The 22,215-nt window shown below is 38.1% G+C and overlaps 1 protein-coding gene across 1 annotated transcript; it reads right to left on the bottom strand.

Annotated features, from left to right (window-relative positions):
- Positions 1-7,621: 7,621 nt before the first annotated feature.
- On the bottom strand, positions 7,622-19,676 carry LOC119793301 (nucleolar protein 9). The gene is made up of 12 exons (XM_038300404.1): positions 19,612-19,676; positions 18,188-18,462; positions 14,945-15,181; positions 14,419-14,643; positions 11,047-11,154; positions 9,405-9,546; positions 9,123-9,315; positions 8,909-9,049; positions 8,682-8,801; positions 8,113-8,325; positions 7,924-8,029; positions 7,622-7,832 (listed from the first exon to the last, which is right to left on the bottom strand). The coding sequence occupies exons 2-12, from the start codon at positions 18,414-18,416 to the stop codon at positions 7,678-7,680; spliced, it is 1,869 nt and encodes a 622-aa protein (XP_038156332.1). The 5' UTR covers positions 18,417-18,462; positions 19,612-19,676; the 3' UTR covers positions 7,622-7,677.
- Positions 19,677-22,215: the final 2,539 nt, after the last annotated feature.

Raw genomic sequence — 22,215 nt, forward strand, 5'->3', positions numbered from 1 at the left:
TTTTAAGGTTAAAGATTTTTTTTCTCTCCCAGTATTTTAACATTCTATGACAAAAATGTCCAAAGTCCCCATATTGTATATATTGTTTATAAGTCCTAACAAAACTCACAGAGTAACTATGACAGCTATAATTTGAAGTGGCTTACAAAGTAATGTATAAGCATTTAATGTTCAGGTTATGAACACAAGCTTGATTGTATGTTCTGGGGTTTTATGTAGCATACACAAAGACATGCATTGTTCTGAAGTAAGAAAAAAAAAAAGATACATTTTAAAACTAGAAACTAGAGAAAGTTCCAGTCTTTGCCCAGTCCTATTTGCAAAATATCTCAGAGCATGGACAGCATCTGAACATTCATTATCACAACTTCTCAGTTAGATTTAGATCTGGTCTCTAACTGGAACATGCTGTTAGCTCTGGTTGTATTTTCAAGCTGCTCTACTGGAAGATACCACTGTCCACTTCCACTGTCCTAAGTTGACTTGTATTGTTGTTTGTCTTACCTTAAAATATTGTTTTTTTTTCAGCATTGCAGTTTAATAAGCTGTTATCACTAATGACAAGCTTTCTTATCTCTTCTGCCTCCATAGCATGATGCTGCACCATGTTTGAGCATAGCGGTGATATGCACTAATAAGTTCTGCCACACCAAGCACTTGCCAGGAAGACCAGAACATGTACATTTTCATTTCTTTTTATTAGAACACCTTCATCTACATGCTTACTGTTTTCCCTGCATGGATTGCAGCAAACTACCAATAGGACCTCCTGACTTTCTTTAGCCACTCTATCAAGAAAAGCCTCTTCCACACACTGTGCTGTGGATCTCTATAGCACTTCCAGAGTTTTAATGTGCCCCTTGATCGATTCTCTGATTTATTTTCTACTGTATTTGTTGATCCATTAAGACCAGCTGTTTACATCTCAGTAGGTTTGAAGTAGTTATATATTCTTTCCATTTTTAGATAAGGTGTCTATGAGACGTCAAAGCTTATGATATTACTGCTTGGTGTTCTTTGATTTTCGTGAAACTATTTCTTCTCTTGCAAGACCTTTACATGTTGATTTTTGCTGAGATGAAATGACTTACATGTTTAAGAGTTAAATGAAAACATGGGCCTGGATTGGATTTTATGTGGAATCAGAAGCAGCTTTACTGACCTTTACTGACACTCACAGCTTACAGACATTAAGTATAAAACAGGCATAAAGTACTATTCCCTTTTGAAATGCTCACTTTTAAACCTTTTCAGAACTATTATCTGAATTGTGCTTCATGATTATGATGTACCACGAGGTTTTTATAAAAAAAATATCAGAGCAAAACATGAATGAATTTTGAGCTCAAGCAATATGATTCCTTTAACACGGAATATAAACATATATCTGTCCCATAGGATAAGGATTTTAATAATTATAGTGTAAATATCATATATTTGCTATTTTCTGAACTTGCTGTGTCTTTAAGGTATTCTTTACAATTTCTCACAGTATATGCTTAAATACTTAATGTAGGAACTTAAACTTAACTTATAGAACCATTATACTCTGAGGCTACAGGGCAGAGGATCAACTACAACCACACAAGTTTTGAGTCAGACAGCCAATATGTGAAAGGAACCAATACTGGCCTACTTGAAGCTATTTTCATGCCCTGCAGGTATAGATGAAATGACAAGAAAGCCTTGGGCAGAGTTGCTCAGCTGGCCACACTGTCTTACTAAGTTAACGTCAAGTAACTCAGAACTTCAGCTTCCTCCAAGCTTTCCTCACAGGTCATTAAATAGTATATATCGAGAATTTTTTTTTTAAAGAATTTTATTACAATGTTATCAACAGTCAGCATCTTATTTGAGGCTCTAAGCTCCAGCTGATTTCTTATTGGAGCAAGAACAACATTAAAGCATATCTTTGCCATTTTAAAGCTGCCTTTGGTCATGCAGACAGAGGTGGGTGGAATACCCCAAAAATGTACGTAAGTAAGAGTAGCATTACTTCATCATATTTTTTTACGTATAGTAACCTTTAAAGAATTACTCAAGTAAGAGTATAAAAGTTTTGTGTAAAGTATTTGCTTAAGAACTGAGTAAGTGATCTACTTACTACCTATAATTTTACATTATTGCGTAATATTTTACGCAATGATGTAAAATTGAACAAAATAAATAACATTATGCTTTTTCAAAGATTAAGGTAGAAACAAACTAAAGTACAGTTATTAGACCATAAATAATCCACTCTTCAAAATACAGTTCTTGAGTTATAAAATGTACGAAAGTGTGTAAGAGTAGGTAGGTTAAATCACGGTCTACTGTTTGCTGCATTTCTACTCAACCCTCCAAATGACACAGCAGACTCAGCGGATGGAAAATAACATTTAATCAATAACCACATAACGGGCTTAGATTGGAAGGCTACCAGACTTTTGCTTAGTTTTTCTGAAGATGTCTCAACACCCATCTAGGAGTCTTTGTCCTGGATAGGTGTGGAAAGGTCTTCAAAAAAGCTGAGCAGGTCTGGTTGCCTTCCAATTAAAGTCTGTATTGTGATTGCCATGACCCAGATGACACAGGCATTGAATACAAAAACAAAGTGTTTGTTTAAAACAAGTTTGTTTTCTATAAGTGAAGTTGCTCATAATGAATAGAGTAGCCAAAAAAAATTTGTCAAGTACTAGTAATGATACTTTTCAAATTTTTACTCATGTAAAAGTACAATGGTGGAAAACTTTCAAAAAGTTACCCCAGTTTATGTAACTGAGTAAATGCAACTATTAACTAACCACCTCTGCATGCAGACCCTGTCTATAAACAGTGGGGAAATATAGATTTAAAAATGGGGGGAAAGCTGATGATATATGGCTGAGGGTCAAGACAATTATCCAATTAAGGAGGATGAATTCAAACCCTTTATGGTATGATTGAAAAATGAGAACATCCTGAGGTAAAGGAGCAGGAGGGTCACGCAAGTCCATGTTTAGAAGCTCTACAATGACCACAACACTTTTTGCCAAATTGTTTAATTTCAGAATGCTACCTATGTTTAACATCAATTCATGTTATTGTATTTACTAAAACTTTAATGAACCATAATGCTGAGGATTGTTGACATAAAGACTGAACACTTAGTAAATAGCTGAACTTTATGGTCCATGTTACTCATGCACAGTGTCCTCATTCCTGCAACGTCCATCATCCAACACCCTGAAACCCCACTGATGCTGCGCTACATAACTCAAAGAGAAGGGAATGATTTCAAAGGAACCAGCACAAATCCCCCAGGGGTGCAATTTTCCAGCTGGCTCCCGACTGCACCCACTTTACTAAAGCAGCGACCATGGATGATGATCCCCCAGAGACCCCTAAATATCCCGGGGGGCCAGAGTATGGCTGCTTCTCCCGGTGGGAGCCATCTAGGAAAACTAAGGCCACCCAAGCGAAGTTAGCCCACTGCCAGCTGCACATAGATCTTCCTGGACAATTCCATGAACCCAAACACTGCTGGCCCCCCGCAGGTTCACACATCATCCCAACCCTCATTGTACAAAAATACAGTTATATACGGTCAGTGAGTTGTGCCTTGTAATATCCCATTTGTATTACCTAAATGAAGAGTCTTTGAATATATCCTTTTCATTTATTTATTTCAGACCGGCTATGTCAGAAGATTTGTAGTTTTCTGCATGTTTGTAACTTCACCAAGATGTTCTCTTCTCATACTTTTACATTTTTTGCTGCCATTTTATTGAACATCCCAAAATGTATGCAATTTGCTTTTGATTATTAATTTTATGCATCCTTTTTCCAAAGAGGCTTTAAATTTAAAAGCATTACAAAAGGTGAGGAATTAAGAATATTCAACTTGAGCAACTCTGGTATCCTAAAATCGGTGTTGAATTCTAAACCTGACCACATTTAATGCTGGGAGTGAGGAAATAATATTAATTGCTTCCCTTGTGTTACTTCTTCAGTATGCTATTGGGAGAGCTGGATATTGGAAACTGAATTACTGAAGCAAGGTAAAGGGAGATTGATTCATCAGACAGTGACCCACCAAGGAACAGTGCCTTACAGAAACATCCATTTCATGCTGCCATAATAAAGGCACAGATAGTATTTTATTGTGATTGTTTTTGAATGTGGAGCAGAAGGGAGACATATTTTCCTTTCTTCTTTTTTCCCCCCAATGGAATAAAAACTATATGGCCTGCATTTTCAAACAGCCCTCTTCTAACTGGAAGCAGATCATTTTTGTGTACTTCAATCGCAGCATAAAGCCAGTTAGTCTGTTAGAACATTTCAAGGAAAATCACATAATGATGAAAAAGGAAGACAAGATGGGTCATGGAGAAGGCTGGGTAGAGGTTTCATGTTGAGTAAAATTATAAAACAGTAAGCAAATATCTCACTGGAGCTGGTGAAGGTTCTCAGTCATCCAGGTCATAGTAATTCCAAAAAAAAAAATAAAATAAAAAACACCAAACCCCTTTAATGATCGACCTTTCAGACACTTAGATCGGTATGGGGTATCGTCTGCTCCAAATCCCTTTTTTTCCAAACAAAAACAAGGCTTTGTTGGGCTACTGTATAAAACCTTGAACTCAACACCATTCCAGACATATGAATTGAAAAATCTTCCTGGATGGGAAGCGAAACGTCTCCAAACTTGGAAACAAAGTCCAGGGGATTGTTTTTTAATTTTCTTTTTTTATGGAATATCTCACTGGAGGAGCTACAAAGATGCACATCTCAGAAAGTAGAAACTGTCAATAGGAAAGCTAACATAAATCCATATGTACTGGAAAATTACCTTCACTGTGGGAAACGATGTTGCAGCATCATTACTGTATGTTGGGGAGATGCTTTTCTTCCGCAGGAACTGTTCAAGGTCGGTGGAAGGAGACAAATCCAGAGAAAACGTGCAAGAAGAAGTTGAGACTTTTTAATAGGTTCTGGATGCACAAGCTGGTCGAGATACAATATAAATTGCTTTACAGCAGTAAAGCATTGGGTGTTTTTAGTACATGCCGTTTTTTTTTTTTTTTTTTTCCATTTGTTAAATTCCTCTAAAACAATGTATTGTTTTCCTTTCCTTTCATTTAACCATTATGCAGCATATCCTCACCATGTTTTATTTACTCATTAAGATATTGATTTAGATGCTTTCATGAAACTGAAAACTAACAAAAATATAAATCTAAGAAGAAGTTAAAAGGTTTTTTCCACCTAAACCTGTATGCTGCCTAGTCTTGATTTTAAGACAAATCACAGCTGTGAGGTGTGCTGTTTGGGGTATTGCTTTCTACCTCTAAGGGGGGAAAAAAAACAGAACAGTACAGCTAAAAATAACTTTGTTTACGTGAAACGGCTCCAAAATTAAACTTAGGCCAATGGATTATTTATGGCTTAAGATTCAGATTCATAATAAATGCTGGTTCTTTTTACATAATCACCACTTAGGGTTCAGAGCATAAATTGTGTCCTGCCACTCTTTTAAATACAAAACAACAAAACACATTTCATTTAGATCGAGAAGATATTAAATGCATATTATAGAAAATAATACCAGGAAATATCCCTATCAGGCTGCACATTTAGTCTTTAGGTTTTAAACAGTTGCAAGTAAGCAGCATGCAGCCTTTTATAAGATCCCATCAGACTTAAGCAGCTCTCAGGTTCAGAGTCTAGAGTGATAACTATCTGGAGTGGATGCATTAAAGAACTCTTGAGAAGAAGTCAAACTGGCAAAGAAGCAGAGGGGTTGAAGGGAGGGAGTAACGGTTGCTTGGATACCGTTGTCAAGGAGACTGTAAGTCCTTTGGCATCCAAAATGTCCTACATTTATTTTGATATTTAGAAGGAAGAGGTTTGTTAGGTCTGATTTAGCTTTTTCCGCCTCCTCACCACAGGAGCAGGGGATTGACAGCAATAAGGTCAAACAGAGGAGGACTCCTCATCCTCAATGTGATGAAGTCATACAGTTATTCTGCTAGAAGGAAAAGAATGAAACAAAGGTTCTTGTCACATTTAAACAGGTCAGAAAACTGTCAGATAACAGCCTTGCCAACAACCCCGGGAGGGAAAGAGGAGGGGAAGGGGGAAGATATGACAGAATTTGTTTCTGTGCCACCCTATAGGCGTTTCAAACGGTGACAGATATCCTCCCTCTTTGTGTTTCCCTGGTGCTGACTCATTCAGTGGGCATTTTCTGTGGTTCTTGGGCAAAATGAACACTTCATTCAAGATAGGGGAGGCAGAGGGAGCTCAGAAGACTCAAAGCCACCCACTGAGTATCACTGGAAGCTTGTTGAAGTTCCACTTCAGTTTCCAATAAAGAAAGCCTATTTTTCTCAAACATTTTGCATAGCTAATGAGATCTGTATTTTTTCCTCTGGGTGCAGAGATGGAAGTAATACCTACTGATAAAAAAGCAGTTTGTGAAGAAAACAGACATTGCTGCACACCGTGTGACCCCAGAAGGGGAAGCGACAGAGGATCTCAGGAGGATCCATCTGATTCTGGTTTCAAGGAGCCATGGCTCATTTTAGCCCAAAGGTCATTAATCCTCTGGTTTAATGTGTGCAGAGAGACAATTACATGCACACACTTTTATAACAAAGATCATAAGGAAGAGCAAAGGAGCCAGACTATTACCGACAGGGGCAGGGATGTGTAATTAAACTTGGTCTGGAGAAAACAAAAATGCGATGGGAAAGCTAAAGGGCCAGATGATTATTATGGTATGCAGACACAAGATGCAACCTCATTAAAGGCTGTGACCCTTATGCAGTTCTCTCCTATATGTGCATAACTATGATGTATGAGGGGTTTAAAAATACCCGCCTAACCAAACCTTTGAACATTTCTAAAGAAACTATATAATCCATTGTCCAAAAATGGAAAACTAACAGAGACCTCAACAAGAACTTAAAGGCCAGGAAATAAATGTTTTTAAAAAAGAAAAATACAGGCATGAGTTGGTAACTTGGTACTTAAGTTACAAAATTTGTGGAATATGAGTTGCGTCCTCCGAGAATCTGACCTATATAGAATGAAAAAACTGAGTATCTGTAAGCATTTTTCTATAAATCATGGACAATGTGCACAAAAAGTGTGGGGGAGAAAAAAAAGAAAAATATGTGCAAAAGCTGATAATTAATATTTACAATTGATCCAGCTTGGGTTATTTGACAAAAAAAAAAAAATAAAAATGCATGCTGTACCTTCAGCTACACAGCCTATACTTAAAGGGCATATGGAAAAAAATATGTTCTACCTCTAATCAAAACCCTAATAAAATGCAATCAAATAAAAGGTTTAAAACTTTTTTAATCATTATGATCACTGATATTTATTTAATAAATGCCTTGTTTTTATATATTTTTGTTACAAACCCATGGGGATACGGAATCAAAGACTTTCCCTTAGTCAAAAAACAACAAACTGTATATTTAAAACTAAATTTAGAAACTGATCAAGTGTGAGTCCTGTGTTTGGGTCTACTTTAGGAACTTATGTTTGACAGTTTTGAGGTTGACAACCTCAGGATACTTGTACCTTTAGTTCCCCCTACAGGTCATATCCCTTCCTGCACAACATTAAAAAATGTAAAAACAGAAAATAAGTCCAAATATATTTTTATTAATCAAGCAAACCAATCTGAAGGTTATTTTATTTTTATTCAAGAAAGTCACAGAAAAGCTTCCGTTTCTTGGACTCTCCTGTCTGGATTTCTTGCCAGTGGGCTCTCCTGTGTGCAAAATGGGAGAGGGCAAACTTTGCCCAAATATGACGAGCAAACTGATCCGACCGCAGTTTACTTTCACTGGAGACTAAAAGAGAAGAAAGGAAAGAAAAAGTTTATGTTAAGAAAGAAATAGGCCCCAAAAAGAAACTCATGAGAATAAAAACTGTCAAAGTTACCAAGTTCCTGAGCGATGCTTTGTCTCTGGCTGAGAGAAGCACAGTTCCACACGGCTTCAAGCATTCGACTGCCTACTTTGGAGCAGGCCATCTGCAGATACTGGCCCTGTGAAAGGAAACTAGGTTTAATGGGTCACATTTTTTGACCCCACATACAAAAACCCTATAAAGTCTGTAATTATCCTGTACCTCCAGTCTCTTGAGGATCTTGCCCCTGCCTTTGTCACTGGATGTGGTGATGAGGGCCTGCAGGACATGGCTACCGAAGGGGTTGCAGGCCATAGTGAGGAGGTCAGAGGGGCTCAGAGTGCGCAGGCTGCTGAGAAGGTGTGAGCGCTCCTTAAACTTGGCCAGTGCTTGGACCAGCCGGGAGCCATGGTAACAGATGGAGGTCAGTGGAACCTAAAAGCAGCAAGAGAAGAAGAAAAACTGTTCAACCAACCTGATGCAGCGCTGAATATGCATACAAACTAAAATATGCAAGTTCTAAGTTTTTGAAAAAGAACAGCAAATAAATCGAAACGAATTCACAGAATTAATAATAATAATAAAGCAGGTCAAATAAGAGTTTGTTTAATATTAAATGGATTATAAATCTAAATGTATGAATCATATTTGCAGTATTTTAAACTGAGTCAATAACTGTTCTAATAATAAGGGATGCTGAAATGTAAAAAGGGAATTTAAAGCTTTGGAAATAATTAAAGGCAGTAAACTAACCAAATAAAGAGAAGTAATTTAAGGGGTTTGCAGTTTACCTCTTTCTGTGTGCTGCCCTCTGTTGTATCAGACTGGTAATACACCTCATAGGTGAGCAAAGACATAAAAAGTGGCAGGCAGCAGACATGTCGAGAGCCCGGCTCAGCGCAGTGGAAGGCCTGAGGGGAAACAGCACAGAGCTAATTTTAAGTCCTTGAGTTCAGTGACAAGGATGGAGAGGCACTTAAAAAACAGCTACTGAGGAAAGCACCTATTTAAAGCTTACATTCAGAAGGCACCGCATCATTTCATCCTGCCTTTCTCCACTTTCTGCGCAGCTTTCTGCTAACTGGACAATCACGCCCATGTGACCCGCAGCCAAGACGGCCTCCATGCCCTGGATCATCTCGTTAAACAGCTTCAGGAACTGCAGGAGCAGGAATGAGATCAATTCATTTTTTAACAGTAAAGTCCGTGCTCAATCACAAGACGTCACTCACCAGTTTATATTTGGCTGAAGCTGCTGTCAGCCTCTGGATGGGGAAGTTGGCGATTGGGTGAAGGGCAAGGTCAACCAAACTACCCTTCAGGTGGTTCTTATAGAGATCACGGAGTAGAGATAAGTGAGCTAGCTGAATAATTGTTTCTATGAGGCGACTGGAGGCCTGGTCCTTCAGGAAGACCAGCAGTGGACTGTAGGAAAAAACAAAAATGATGGTGTTCTTAGTCATAACACTTCTACAATAACCGATTCTTAGAAGTTAAGGGAAAACGTCTCTAACCTGACCCCAGGGGCAGAGCTGCGGCTCGTTAGGTACTCCATGGTGCGCTTCAGAAGCTGCTTGCAGAGTTTAGGCCGTTTTCTGTGACACACGGTCAACATGGTCTGGAAAACTGTGCTGGAAATGGCGTCCGTAACACTCACTGAAGGGGGGAAAAAAGGTAGCGTTAAAACACATACCTCCTGAACCTTTTTACATTTCATGCTCCCCAGAACTCTGCATTTCATCTGGGTTTTTGGCAAATGTAAAGTGGAAGTAAAATCATATGGGATGCATTTCTATTTAGCATCAGGAACAAAGCCCTAAATAAATAAGATCTACTAATCATATTGAATAGGGAGGTCTGATCTGATGGGAACAGATCAAACTTTGTGATCCACATGTAAAACACTATATATATTAGACTACTGAAAGCCCCGCTAAACCCAGCATCCCCAATATGAAAGTGAAGTGGCAGCATCATCCTATGGGGATCTGTTTCTTCACCAACATTCAGGGAAGCTGGAGCTAGCTACAGACTGAGCAAACCAGGAAGAAAACCTGTTAGAGGCAACAAAAGATTGGAGACTGGTCTGAAGGTTCATCTTCAAGGACATAATCTCTTTACAAACATCCTGAGCTAACATGAAGTAGCTTAGATCGAAGCATATTATGTGATGGACATAATGGACTAGTCAAAATCAAAGCATTGAAGAAAATCAGAGAATTGAAACTGATCATCAACATTCTTTTTTTAAATCTGCTCTAAGGCCTGAATAAAAAAAAGGCCTACTTCTTGTGTCCTACTTCTATAAAACGATTTGAAACCTCTTTCATACTCTTCCTTCCATTTCACAATATTGCTGACCTATTATATAAAATCCCAGTAAATACACGAGTTAGTGACAAATGTGAAAAAGGCCGAGCAGCATCAATATATGGTATGTATTGGAAAAAAATGGAGCCATAACACTTCATAGTGCAAAAAATACAGACTAGTGGGAAGGCAAAGACAACAGCTGCAGGCGTTTTTCAACAGTCATTTAAAAGAAACAGAAATGCAGAATTGCAGTGAAAAAAACAACCTCAAAACCAGCAGGGCTTCTTATACTAGTTCTTCCAGATGGTAAGGATTTAGTTAAAAGGCAGATTAAAATCCTCTGCATGTGCATTTATCCAGAGGGTTATTGACTTCAATCAGTTTTACTGATAAAGTGGAATAGTTTTATCTATATGAATAATCTAGACTGTATGTTTTGATCACAAAGATAAAAAAAAACAGGGAGGAGGGAACAAAATGATGGAGGCAAACATTGGAGGACATAGCTGGTTTATACAAAAAAAACAACTCATGTAGTGTAGCAACTTAAAAAAAATGTTCTTTGCTTCTTTTCTATCTGATCTTAATATCTCCTTTCCCGCAGCAACATGAGTTTTTTGTATAAGAGCTCAATTATCAATCATTACTTGCAGAAAATCCAATTATCTACAGTTCCTCAAATATTTTTCAGACTATTTTTTTTGGAAACATGAAATCTATTCGTCCTCTAATCTTTTTTTGTGATAGAGTACAGAGAAAGAATGTACTTATGTATAATCCAGTAACATAAAAAAAAAGGCGTGTCCAGAAAAAGAACTGATGGTCTGATGAAAGGCAGCTTACGATTAATATTTTCCATCAGGGTCTCGGTGAGGCTCTTCAGCTCGTACCAGAATGAGGTGGGAATCTCAAAGTCTGTCAGCTGAGGGGCGGCTCTCTGCTCTTTTCCACCTGGTTCAAACCGGAACATCAAAACAAAAAAAAAATGAAGATGTGAATATAAAAGTTCAAATGAACACACCCCAGGGTACAGAGGCCCTGACGCAGTTAGGAAATATTCCTAAAAGGATCAAAAGCTTTAATTCTTTTCTGCATTCTTTAGAGAAGGTGAAAAAAATACTGGGTTTTTTCAGTCAGTCGATCAGCTTGTCCTCGTTTTCCTCATGGAGGCAAATAAAGTACTTTAAATCTCCAGCAAGCAATTGCTGCAATTTGCATCAAAAGCCCTCCAATTTAAATGGGAACCCAGGCATTACAGACAGATTTAGTTATTGAGCATGACTTCCACATCCGAGGGACATCGTTATCCCCCGGCGGCAATCAAACCAGCTGAGAGGAATCAGCATGAAAAGACAGATCTTTATTCGTCAGGGCATGAATGGCCACTCTGCACAGAAACTTCTTGTTGAGTAATTGGCACAGTTTAACCCATGTAGGGATGTATGAGCGTATAATAAGAGGAGCACCTGGAGGACAGAATAACAGGAAAACAATGATATCTTTGTTCATGGGTAAGAGCATTTTCCTGCTTTGATATTTTTAAAAATGGTTCCTTGTAAAAGCATTTTGTATTTCTAGTCTGACTCTGCTGTCTGACTTTTTACCATCAATTTGGATTTCAGCCTGTTTTCATCCAGAAATATTTCTTTTTCTGCATTTTAACCAAACAACATTAACACTTTTCTTTCAATTTGTCCATTTTGAACTAAAACCAATAGTATAATGAAAAGAAACGGCATCATTACTAGAAACGGATTGAGAAAAATCTGTTGGTGACCCACATCAATGGATTTTCAGCTTCATCTACGTTGAGCTTTTGAACTGCAGCAAAGAACAGCAAGAAATTCATTGGACTGATGCGTTTATGGCTCCTAGATTGGTTTAATAGAACCACTACCTTTTTCTTTTAAATGCAAATTTAACTGTATTGTGTCAAAAAAAATGTAAAAAAAAACATCCCATTATTTGGAACTTCACTTTGGTTCATGTAGCTCCCCATGGTACTAGTGAGCTAAATGAATAGTGTGCTAAATGTATGTGATACATTAGTTACTATCACATACTCTTCACCCAGGCAGCCTGCAATGCCACAAAAAAAAACAAAAAAACAATCAACCCAAATGTAGACATGTGCCGATCATGATTTGCGGATGCCGACCAACTGAGGATTGAAGATGAAGGAAAGTGTTTACTGTAAAGTAATTAAAAAGTAATAACCAAGGCTTCCTTCATTAACCTTTTGCTGCGAGTTGGATTTTTATTTTATTTTTTTGACTTGTAATGAGAAATGAACCAATATGTAAAAAAGAATATTTCAAATATTTGGTCTGATTTGCCGATGGACCAGAAGGCTGATCACATGGCTGGTTTGGCTATGTTATCTGCCAAAATTAAATACTAAAAATGCCCTAATTTAGACAAAACATAAAAAAAAAAAAAAAAGGGGGGTTGCACACTGGAGCAAGTATTACATAGTATTTCATAGGTCAAAAGGACGCATAAAAAACCTGCTAAAAGGTTTGATTTAACACTGTTTTCATATACATCACAAAACTGCGGATCTCAAATAATGTCAAGAAATAAAGAAACATTCAGAGTCATAAGTTACTAAATCCAAACTGCCAGAGAGTCTGGCTGATTGTTTAGTGGATGTTCAAACTCTGCTGTTCTGGTTCCTGCACTGTGTCAGAGATTCATTGAGGCGTTAAAACCCTCCTCCCGGCTCTGAACGTTTTGTTGTTTTTTTTCAGGACATAGGAAAGAATGGAGGAAGCTTGATTTCCTCCCCCACAGATTATCTGCATAATATTAGGACAAAGTTTTAATACGTATATCAAAACTTAAGATACACCCTGCAGCTTTAAGGAGACGTTTGTTCTGAGACTCCACTCTCTGTTGGAATTTTGGACGGCGCAGCATCTCTGAAATATTTACGCCCCATTAGTGAGAGCAGTTGGTGGAACCCAAAGTCTTTCACTGCTGATCCTTAACCTGATTATTAAATCATTTTGCAGGTAATGTCTTTCTGACCATCATGCTCATGGAGGAAGAGTATAATTGTGTTCTGTTTTACCTAATGTCCTTTTTCATTGCAAAAGCCTTGATAACTTATCATATTCCATCAGGTGCTTTCTTTTAAATGTCACGTTGTATTCAAAGTACTGATGCATTTTGATGTGCTTGATCTCCGACTATTTTTTTCCATTGCTAGACACAAACTTCATATCACTCTCAAAGCACCAAAGTTCAACATGATGTTTAGGATTTGCTTCCTCGCTGCGCAGTGAGAAGGAAAGAGAGAGAGACGCTGCAGCCGGAGCCTCTGAAGGCTGCCAAGTAAAGGACACAAGTGATCGGTTCCTGTGATCAGTAATAAAAATATGCATGGCTGATCGATATCCTGAGTAAACCTATTCACAAATTTGATATTGATACTTTTTTTGGTTACATAATAGGTGATATCAATGAAATATTAGAGAAAAGTCAGCTCAAAGTTCGTAAGGGAGAGTAAGAAGCCGTCATCAATGGGAAGCGCAGGGTTTTGAGGGCGTAATGACAAAGCTGCGCAACGCTGGAGAAAGCAAAACACGGAAGATGGCACCATCTGTTGAACAGTTCTCATTTGACTCAGCTTTGGAATCAGTTTGGGAAGGAGTAGACTTGGGGTTTTCATTGAAATGTGAGCAGGAAGAGGCTCTACGCTCATTTATTTTTAAGAAGGACGTATTCGCAGTTTTACCGACAGGCAGCTTTCTGTCGCTCTTCCTACGTCACAGTCAGTTGCGCTCATTGGTCAGCGCGTTGGCCAATAGGCACAGACATCGGTTTGAAAAACAAAGGGTTGTTCTCATCTACAATCTTCCGATGTCTCATTCATCAGGGCCAGACTAATTTATACATTTCATCGCAGATTTAGTCTGGTTTATCAGGCTAGTATACAAATGCTCTACAAGAGACCCTAAAAATAAAGCAGCAGAAAACACATTGAGATCTAACTGCTGAAGCATGAGTGAAATGCAGGAGAGAGATCCTCAAAGAATTAGATGATTTTACTATAATGAGCAAAGAATATTTGAATCTACAAACTAAGTACATCACATTGCTTTCTGATCTTTCTCGTTCCTACCAGGAAAAGTCGACATTAGTAAGACAAAGATGTACAGAAATCAGATCGTGGAACAGGTTCGGTGTTTCTGGGCGTGTCAGTGTGCTTACCTGGATGGGTTTCAGTGCGCGGCGGTCCAACGCAGCCCCCCAGTACGTGTAAGAGCGTTCGGACTACGTGCGTCCCGTGGATGTGCCTGATGAACTCTGCGCTGTTTTCTCTGACCGCCTGACTTAACAACAACACCTGGGTCTCCAACACCCCAGAACTCTCCTCCTCCTCATCATCATCATCAGCATCTTCTGATGATTTGGATGGATCCTTCTGTGAAAACTCTAAAACAAACATTCAGAATTCAAGACATTACTTTTCATTTCTGTAAAAACAGACAAAATAAGGAAACAGATTGTAAACAAAGGGTTTTACTTAATCATGTTTATATTTATATGTAAACACATTTTAACGTGTTAAGGATCCTAGCAAAAAATGCACTCTGACTTCTATATTTGTTGGGTTTCAAATGGAGTGAAAGTCAATTTGGATTTGAAAAATAACCAAACTTAACTCACCTTAAAGTCTTAGAAGAGATAAAGAAATGTTTAGACAATAGTTGATTAAGAGTTTAATTCCACTCACCCTCCCATCTGGACATCTGTCTGAGTGCGCTCTCCACAACGTGGCCTCCACAGCGATCGCAGGAAACCTCCTTAAATCCAGACCCCGATTCCCCCCCCAGTTCAGCCAGCACCTCGCCGACCTGCTCTGGGCTGGACAGCTGAAGCAGCCGCTCCAGCGTGATGCTTCCTGTCTGGTCTGTTGCCACCAGGCTGGCTTTACCTTTGACCTCAGTGAGGACGTTCTTCACAAACATCTCTGCAAAACATAAAGCAAATGTTTTTACATAAATATATTCTTCATTCTGAGACATTTTTAAAAGCCCACAACCATGCACATGGAATGACCATTAGAAAAACGTTGAGTATTAAGAAGGTTTGCGATTTTTGGGCATAGTTCCATCCAATTTATGAGCCAATCACATTTTAGCATAAAAAAGCCTTAACCTTGTACGGCTAAACTAACTCTGCTCTCTGCTAAAATCATCCTACTGCATCCCCTGTGAAGAAGTCATGACACGGGAGTGTGAAAACAGTTTCTTCGCCTCAACCTTTCCCAGCAGGATGTGGTCAGAGATGACCTACCTAAGCGATCTTGTTTTTATCTAGGAGCCAAAACAACTGTATTCGTTCACTGAGCTACCAGACAGCACACAAAAACTGTTTCTGGAAAGAAGGGGAGGGTTTTATTTTAGTTAAATATAAATTTCAAAACTATATATGCTTTCACAAACATAAAAAAGTACATGCATGGAACAAATTGTTTAAAATAAAGAAACGTCCAAGCATGAGACTGTTTAGGAAAAAGGTAACACCAGTTTTCTTAAAAAGATACACTATATTGCCAAAAGTATTTGCTCACCTGCCTTGACTCACATATGAGCTTAAGTGACATCCCGTTCCTAATCCATAGGGTTCAATATGACGTCGGTCCACCCTTTGCAGCTAGAACAGCTTCAACTCTTCTGGGAAGGCTGTCCACAAGGTTTAGGAGTGTGTTTATGGGAATTTTTGACCATTCTTCCAGAAGCGCATTTGTGAGGTCGCACACTGATGTTGGACGAGAAGGCCTGGCTCTCAGTCTCCGCTCTAATTCATCCCAAAGGTGTTCTATCGGGTTGAGGTCAGGACTCTGTGCAGGCCAGTCAAGTTCATCCACACCAGACTCTGTCATCCATGTCTTTATGGACCTTGCTTTGTGCACTGGTGCACAGTCATGTTGGAAGAGGAAGGGGCCAGCTCCAAACTGTTCCCACAAAGTTGGGAGCATGGAATTGTCCAAAATGTCTTGGTATGCTGAAGCATTCAGAGTTCCTTTCACTGGAACTAAGGGGCCAAGCCCAGCTCCTGAAAAACAACCCCACACCATAATCCCCCCTCCACCAAACTTTACACTTGGCACAATGCAGTCAGACAAGTACCGTTCTCCTGGCAACCGCCAAACCCAGACCCGTCCATCAGATTGCCAGATGGAGAAGCGCGATTCGTCACTCCAGAGAACGCGTCTCCACTGCTCTAGAGTCCAGTGGCGGCGTGCTTTACACCACCGCATCCGACGCTTTGCATTGCACTTGGTGATGTATGGCTTGGATGCAGCTGCTCGACCATGGAAACCCATTCCATGAAGCTCTCTGCGCACTGTTCTTGAGCTAATCTGAAGGCCACATTAAGTTTGGAGGTCTGTAGTGATTGACTCTGCAGAAAGTTGGCGACCTCTTCGCACTATGCGCGTCAGCATCCGCTGACCCCGCTCCGTCAGTTTACGTGGCCTACCACTTCGTGGCTGAGTTGCTGTCGTTCCCAAACACTTCCATTTTCTTATAATACAGCTGACAGTTGACTGTGGAATATTTAGGAGCGAGGAAATTTCACGACTGGATTTGTTGCACAGGTGGCATCCTATCACAGTTCCACGCTGGAATTCACTGAGCTCCTGAGAGCGACCCATTCTTTCACAAATGTTTGTAAAAACAGTCTGCATGCCTAGGTGCTTGAATTTATACACCTGTGGCCATGGAAGTGATTGGAACACCTGATTCCAATAATTTGGATGGGTGAGCAAATACTTTTGGCAATATAGTGTATGAGATGGAAGAAGTGTGGTGAACAACAATGAGTACTCTTAGTCACTGTAGGTAAATGGTGTAGATAATTTTGCAATAGGCATTGGCAAAAAAAGATACAACAGAACAGAATGCAACTCGTGGGCATGGTTTATATCAATATCAAAATAATATTGTATCAACCACAATTAAGAAATATATCAAGAATTACATTTCAGCCCTTATGTCCTGCCCTAGCCCTAAAAAATAATTTTCATAAATCAGGGGCTGCACAGTGGGTAGCACTGCTACCAAGCAGCACCAAGGTTCCGGGTTAAATTCTTGGACCAGGGTCTCCCTGTGCATGCGTGGAGTTCTCTCTGGGTACTCCGGCTTCTTCCCACAGTCTAAAAACATGACTGTTAGGGTAATTGGCTTCCCTAAATTCTCCTTAGGTGCGAGTGTGCATGTCCTAAAACAGTCTGTCCTGTTTGCCTCTGTGTTGCCCTGCGATGGAAAGGCGACCTGTCTAGGGTGTACCCTGCCTCTCGCCTGTCAACAGCTGGAGATAGGCACCAGCACCCCTCGCAACCCCAACTGGGATAAAGCGTGACAGAGAATTGATGGATAGAATGAAGAAAATCACTTTCTTTTCTTTACTTCACTAAGCATTCAGGTGGGGATCCCACTCCTAAGTATGAGATCAGACTAGCTTCCTTCGCTTACATCTAATTGCTTTATGAATTTAGTTTTCAGAAAAAAGGAGAAAATAAAGCATATTAAACCATCATTGCATTATTTGAAATATCTGCAAAAAATTCATAAGGTAACCGATCAGATTCAAGCTTTAACCTCTCTAGCAAATGTGCATACAAGCTTCAATGAGGAAAAACATAATCTTGTTTAAGTATCTACAGTTAATGTTCTGTTAAACCAGGGTTCCTCAGTCCTGATCCTCATGGTTCGGTGTCCTGCACCTTTTAGAAACATCTCTGCTTCAACACACATGAGCCAAATAGGTCATCAGCAGGACTCTGGCTGCATGCTGAGGAGGTAATTTATCTATCTGATTCAGGTGTGGAAGCAGAGGGACATCTTAAATGTGTAGAACAGCGGGCATCAGGGGGAGGGATCCAGAAACCCTGAATTAGAGAGTCACAGTATGGTATTTCTTATTTCACTTCCGGACACCTAATTCCCCTCAAAGAACCCGTTCATCCCACCTCTCTCCTCGTCATCTTCAAAGCCTTCGCTCAGTCTTTCTCCAACTCGGCGGAAGTAGCCAACACTCAGAGCATCCAGTCTGTTCCTTCCACCGTCTCCCCGAGCTTTTGGTCTCTTTTTTTCCTCATAATGTCTCTTCTTCTGCTCTCCTCTTTCTCCATCTTCAGCCATGAGCTTCCTCTTCTTTGCCCCTTTCTGCAGCTCAGCTTCTCCCACTTTAGCCAGCATCTTTGAGGATCTCAGCACACGCTGATCAGATGATCAGTCTAAATCCCTGGATGAAATAGAGATAGGTTCACATCAAATTTAGGTATATGACATTAACAGACGGGCTGTTCTAGAAAGGGAGAATCAACAACTTTGGTATTTATAAGGTTTTATTATCTGTACATTTCCAGTTTTTACTGGATTCCTGCTGAGTTAACATTCTAAAGACTAATCTCTCACCTGAGCTAGCAATTCTTTACAGATTAAATACATCTAAAGCAGATTAAATGAGAGAGCAAGAAAAAAGGGGCAAGATTTTTGTCAAACAAGTTAATACATTATTTGAACTGAGATGTCTTCCTATTTGTGAAGTTTATTGGCGGTTGGCAAACTACTTTAATATGCATTACCGCCACCTAACAGTATGGATCATAGAACAAAATGACAGTATTCCAGCTAACATTTATATCCTAAATATAATAATTGCTTATACTCTATCTTTAATTGATATAAATAGTATTTATTATAAACAATATCCTAAACTTTTATGTTTTATTCTTAATTTAATCAACTAAATCCATCTACTGTCCCTTTTATCTATCAATTGTATTACATTTTCTAATTTAACCATATATTCATTCAATCATTATCCATTTATTATTAAACATCTCAATTTATTTTGTATTATTAAGACTGAAATAATAACCAGATGCTCCTGTCCTTCCATCCATCTCCAACCTTGTAACTTATGTTTATCCAACTAACTTCTTTACGACCTGAACATCTTTGGGCTTGTAGTGTGCAGTTAATGATAAACTCTGAATAAAATGAGTTTTTCTAGTGTCTGAGTGAAATTCTCTTTTCTTTCTCCTTTGTTTTGCATATGTACCAGACTTTGTGCTTAATTCATTTCTCCTTTCTTTTGTCCTTCAACTCTCTTCACTGCTTCTGCGTAGCTTCTATCTTTTGGTTATTTTATCATTTCCACCGCTTTCTTTCTCTCCTCACATCCTCCATGGTTAACTGTATGAGGGCCGCCATAGTTGCAGCACCCTTCAGCTTCTTCCCTGGACTCCTTTATTTTCAGTTCTTCTCCGCATTTTGAACTCCTTTGCTTTCCCCTGCAAACTTCTGCCACGCGTCCTTAGCACTTATCTAGTATTTCCATAAAATAGACACATTTAAGAAGGGAAACAAACACAAAATGAGAACTCACGTGTGAGAAGTACGAATCTTCCTTCTTCCTCTGTTTCCTGCTTAAGCGCTTCAGAACGAGCATATAGGAGGATTATTGCCCCCTACTGGCCTGGGGTTATTAAACAGTAAAATAGGTTCTTTATCATTTAATAATAAAACTATACATACCTTTAAAAATTATCTTAAAAAGAAGTAAACGTCAAATTTTCTTGGCTTGTTTCATGTTTTTAAATGTTAAATCTAGCTATTCCTTAGTAATGACACAATTACTGTTTGGAATTATTTGCAATATCTGAAAAGAAAAAAAAGAAAAAAACGTTTCATGTTTGTTTGTCTTTTAAAGCTTAACATATTTCCTAACTTGACTTATAAAATTAAAGTTTCCTGTTCCCTAAACTTGACATTTTTAAATGATTATCTATTTTTATTACTGTTCCAAAAGCTGCCTTTCATCATAGTTTTTCTCTGCATTACTTTTACCATTGATTGAGATCTTGATTTTTGTGTAAACAATTTTTTTTAATTTACTTTTTAAATACCTAACTCCGTTTTCGTTTCTGTATAAATTTCTATTAAGCTAAAAACTGTTTTATAAATTTCTGACATGATTTATTTTGAGTTTTTTTTTTTATCATTGTTTACCTTTTTGTTTAAAGATTTCATTTGTCATTTATTTGAATGAGACCTTTCATAACTTGCTCTATTTTAAACGTAAATATGTAAAGAAAAAAAATCTCTTGTGTTTTTGTTTTCTTTTTCTCTTTTATCATTATATGATTGTATTTAGTTAGTTGGCAGTTTCTACTGTGCCTGCATGATTTCACCATGGTGAGCTGTACATAACAATCAATACATTAGTATAAAGTCTCACCAAAATGGATGAAAACACATGAGAGGAACTGGTCTGAGAGACTGTCAAGAGGTAAAAGTACCACTAAAATAATTTGTAAGAATTCTGCATCATGATCTGGAATTAGTTTTGTTCTGGATGTTATTTTTCCCAGCACATCTGAGAATAAAAGCTGTCAAAAATATGTGGTGTCTCAGAAGAAGTGTACAATTTTTTTTAATTATTATTTGTTAGCACCAAAGTGTGTGCCATGGAGCCTACATCTACAATAATTAAAGAAAAAAAAAGAAAGAATACATTTATGATATTAGAAATAACTAGATATGACTTAGACAAACTTTATGTATAAGTGTATACAAAAAGAAATTGTGTTTATACATCTTTTAGACAGTGAATGAGCAGCAGCTAAGCAGTGAAAGAAAATGTAAAGGGTTATATGAAGAACAATATGGAAATATGATCTGAAAGAATTGGTAAGCTTTCTCAAGGCAAGGTGGGAAAATACTATCTAGGAAAGATATATTTTGCTGATCAACTTCTACCTAAGAAGACTGAATTCTGAAATTTCATCAAACAGACAGTAAACTTTTAGAATCTAAAATTATCTGAAGGAAAATACATATTTTCTGTTTTGTAAAGCAAAATGCAAAGGAGCAGCTAAGATCACTACCTGGTCATATGTATGCCTATCTATTAGATGATGATTTGGTCAATAGAACAAAATTCATTGTAAGATCTCAAATAAACAAGGGGTGGTAAGATGACCAGGAAGATCAAAAAGGTTTATAAATACAGAGGCCAACCATCTCATAAAGACTTGAAGATGACATAATGGATTTTAATATATCATTATCACTATGCAAAAAGAAAAAAATATATAATATAATAATGAAATGGTATAACACTTCTACCTTAAACCGGCAGGGGGCAGTAGAGTAACTTTGCCAGTCCATTGCTTTCTCATAACAAATTATTGTTCTTCAGCTCTTAAGACAGTACTGAAATTGAGGACATAAGCAATAAACTATTTCAGATGTTGTCACTCGGTGTGCCCAGCATTTTATATTTTTCATATCAAACATCTTAAACTTTCATAAGCCAAAAAAAAGAGCAACTACACAAAGTGTCCCAGGAATTGTTAAGCACATAGCAAGCTGCTTTTTCAACTTATTTAATCTGATATTGAAATAAGTACTTAATGTTTTGACTTTAGACTATTTATTAATCCACAGCATGTTTTATTTTCCATTGTGGTGCACACGTAAGCACGTTTTTAATAATGATCCAATTAAACAAGCTGAGGCAGCAAACCTAAATTCCTTTGTTAGGACATGAGCCAAATTATGAAATAATGACGTTTACAGGGCGCTGTAATCACAAAAGCTTCCTTCCCAATAAGAATGACATATCTGTACCTCGGTTTGATGTTTGAGTGTGAATTTAAAAAAGTCATAGGGAGGTTAGAATTTTCTGAAAAAAAGATATTTGAATTAATACATTGAAAAAAGTCAAACTAAATCAAAAGACCCAGAGGGTGAATACTTAACCTCTTACACCCTCAGGGGGTATAAATACATTTCTGCCTGACAAAAACACACAAAAGTAAATCACTTATAGCCTCACAGCTATTAGATTTAAGAAGAAACTTTGTACACTTTGTAAACTCTGTAAAGGTAAGATGTCATAGAATGGTTTTCTGGTGTCAGCACCATTGTAGCTTTGACCCTGCCTGAAATATTAGGGACAAAATACATATTTTCCATTTTTTGAACC

The sequence above is a fragment of the Cyprinodon tularosa genome, unplaced genomic scaffold (genome assembly GCF_016077235.1).
Source record: "Cyprinodon tularosa strain WSP-4 unplaced genomic scaffold, ASM1607723v1 ctg45, whole genome shotgun sequence".
In the NCBI taxonomy this organism is placed as follows: Eukaryota; Metazoa; Chordata; class Actinopteri; order Cyprinodontiformes; family Cyprinodontidae; genus Cyprinodon; species Cyprinodon tularosa.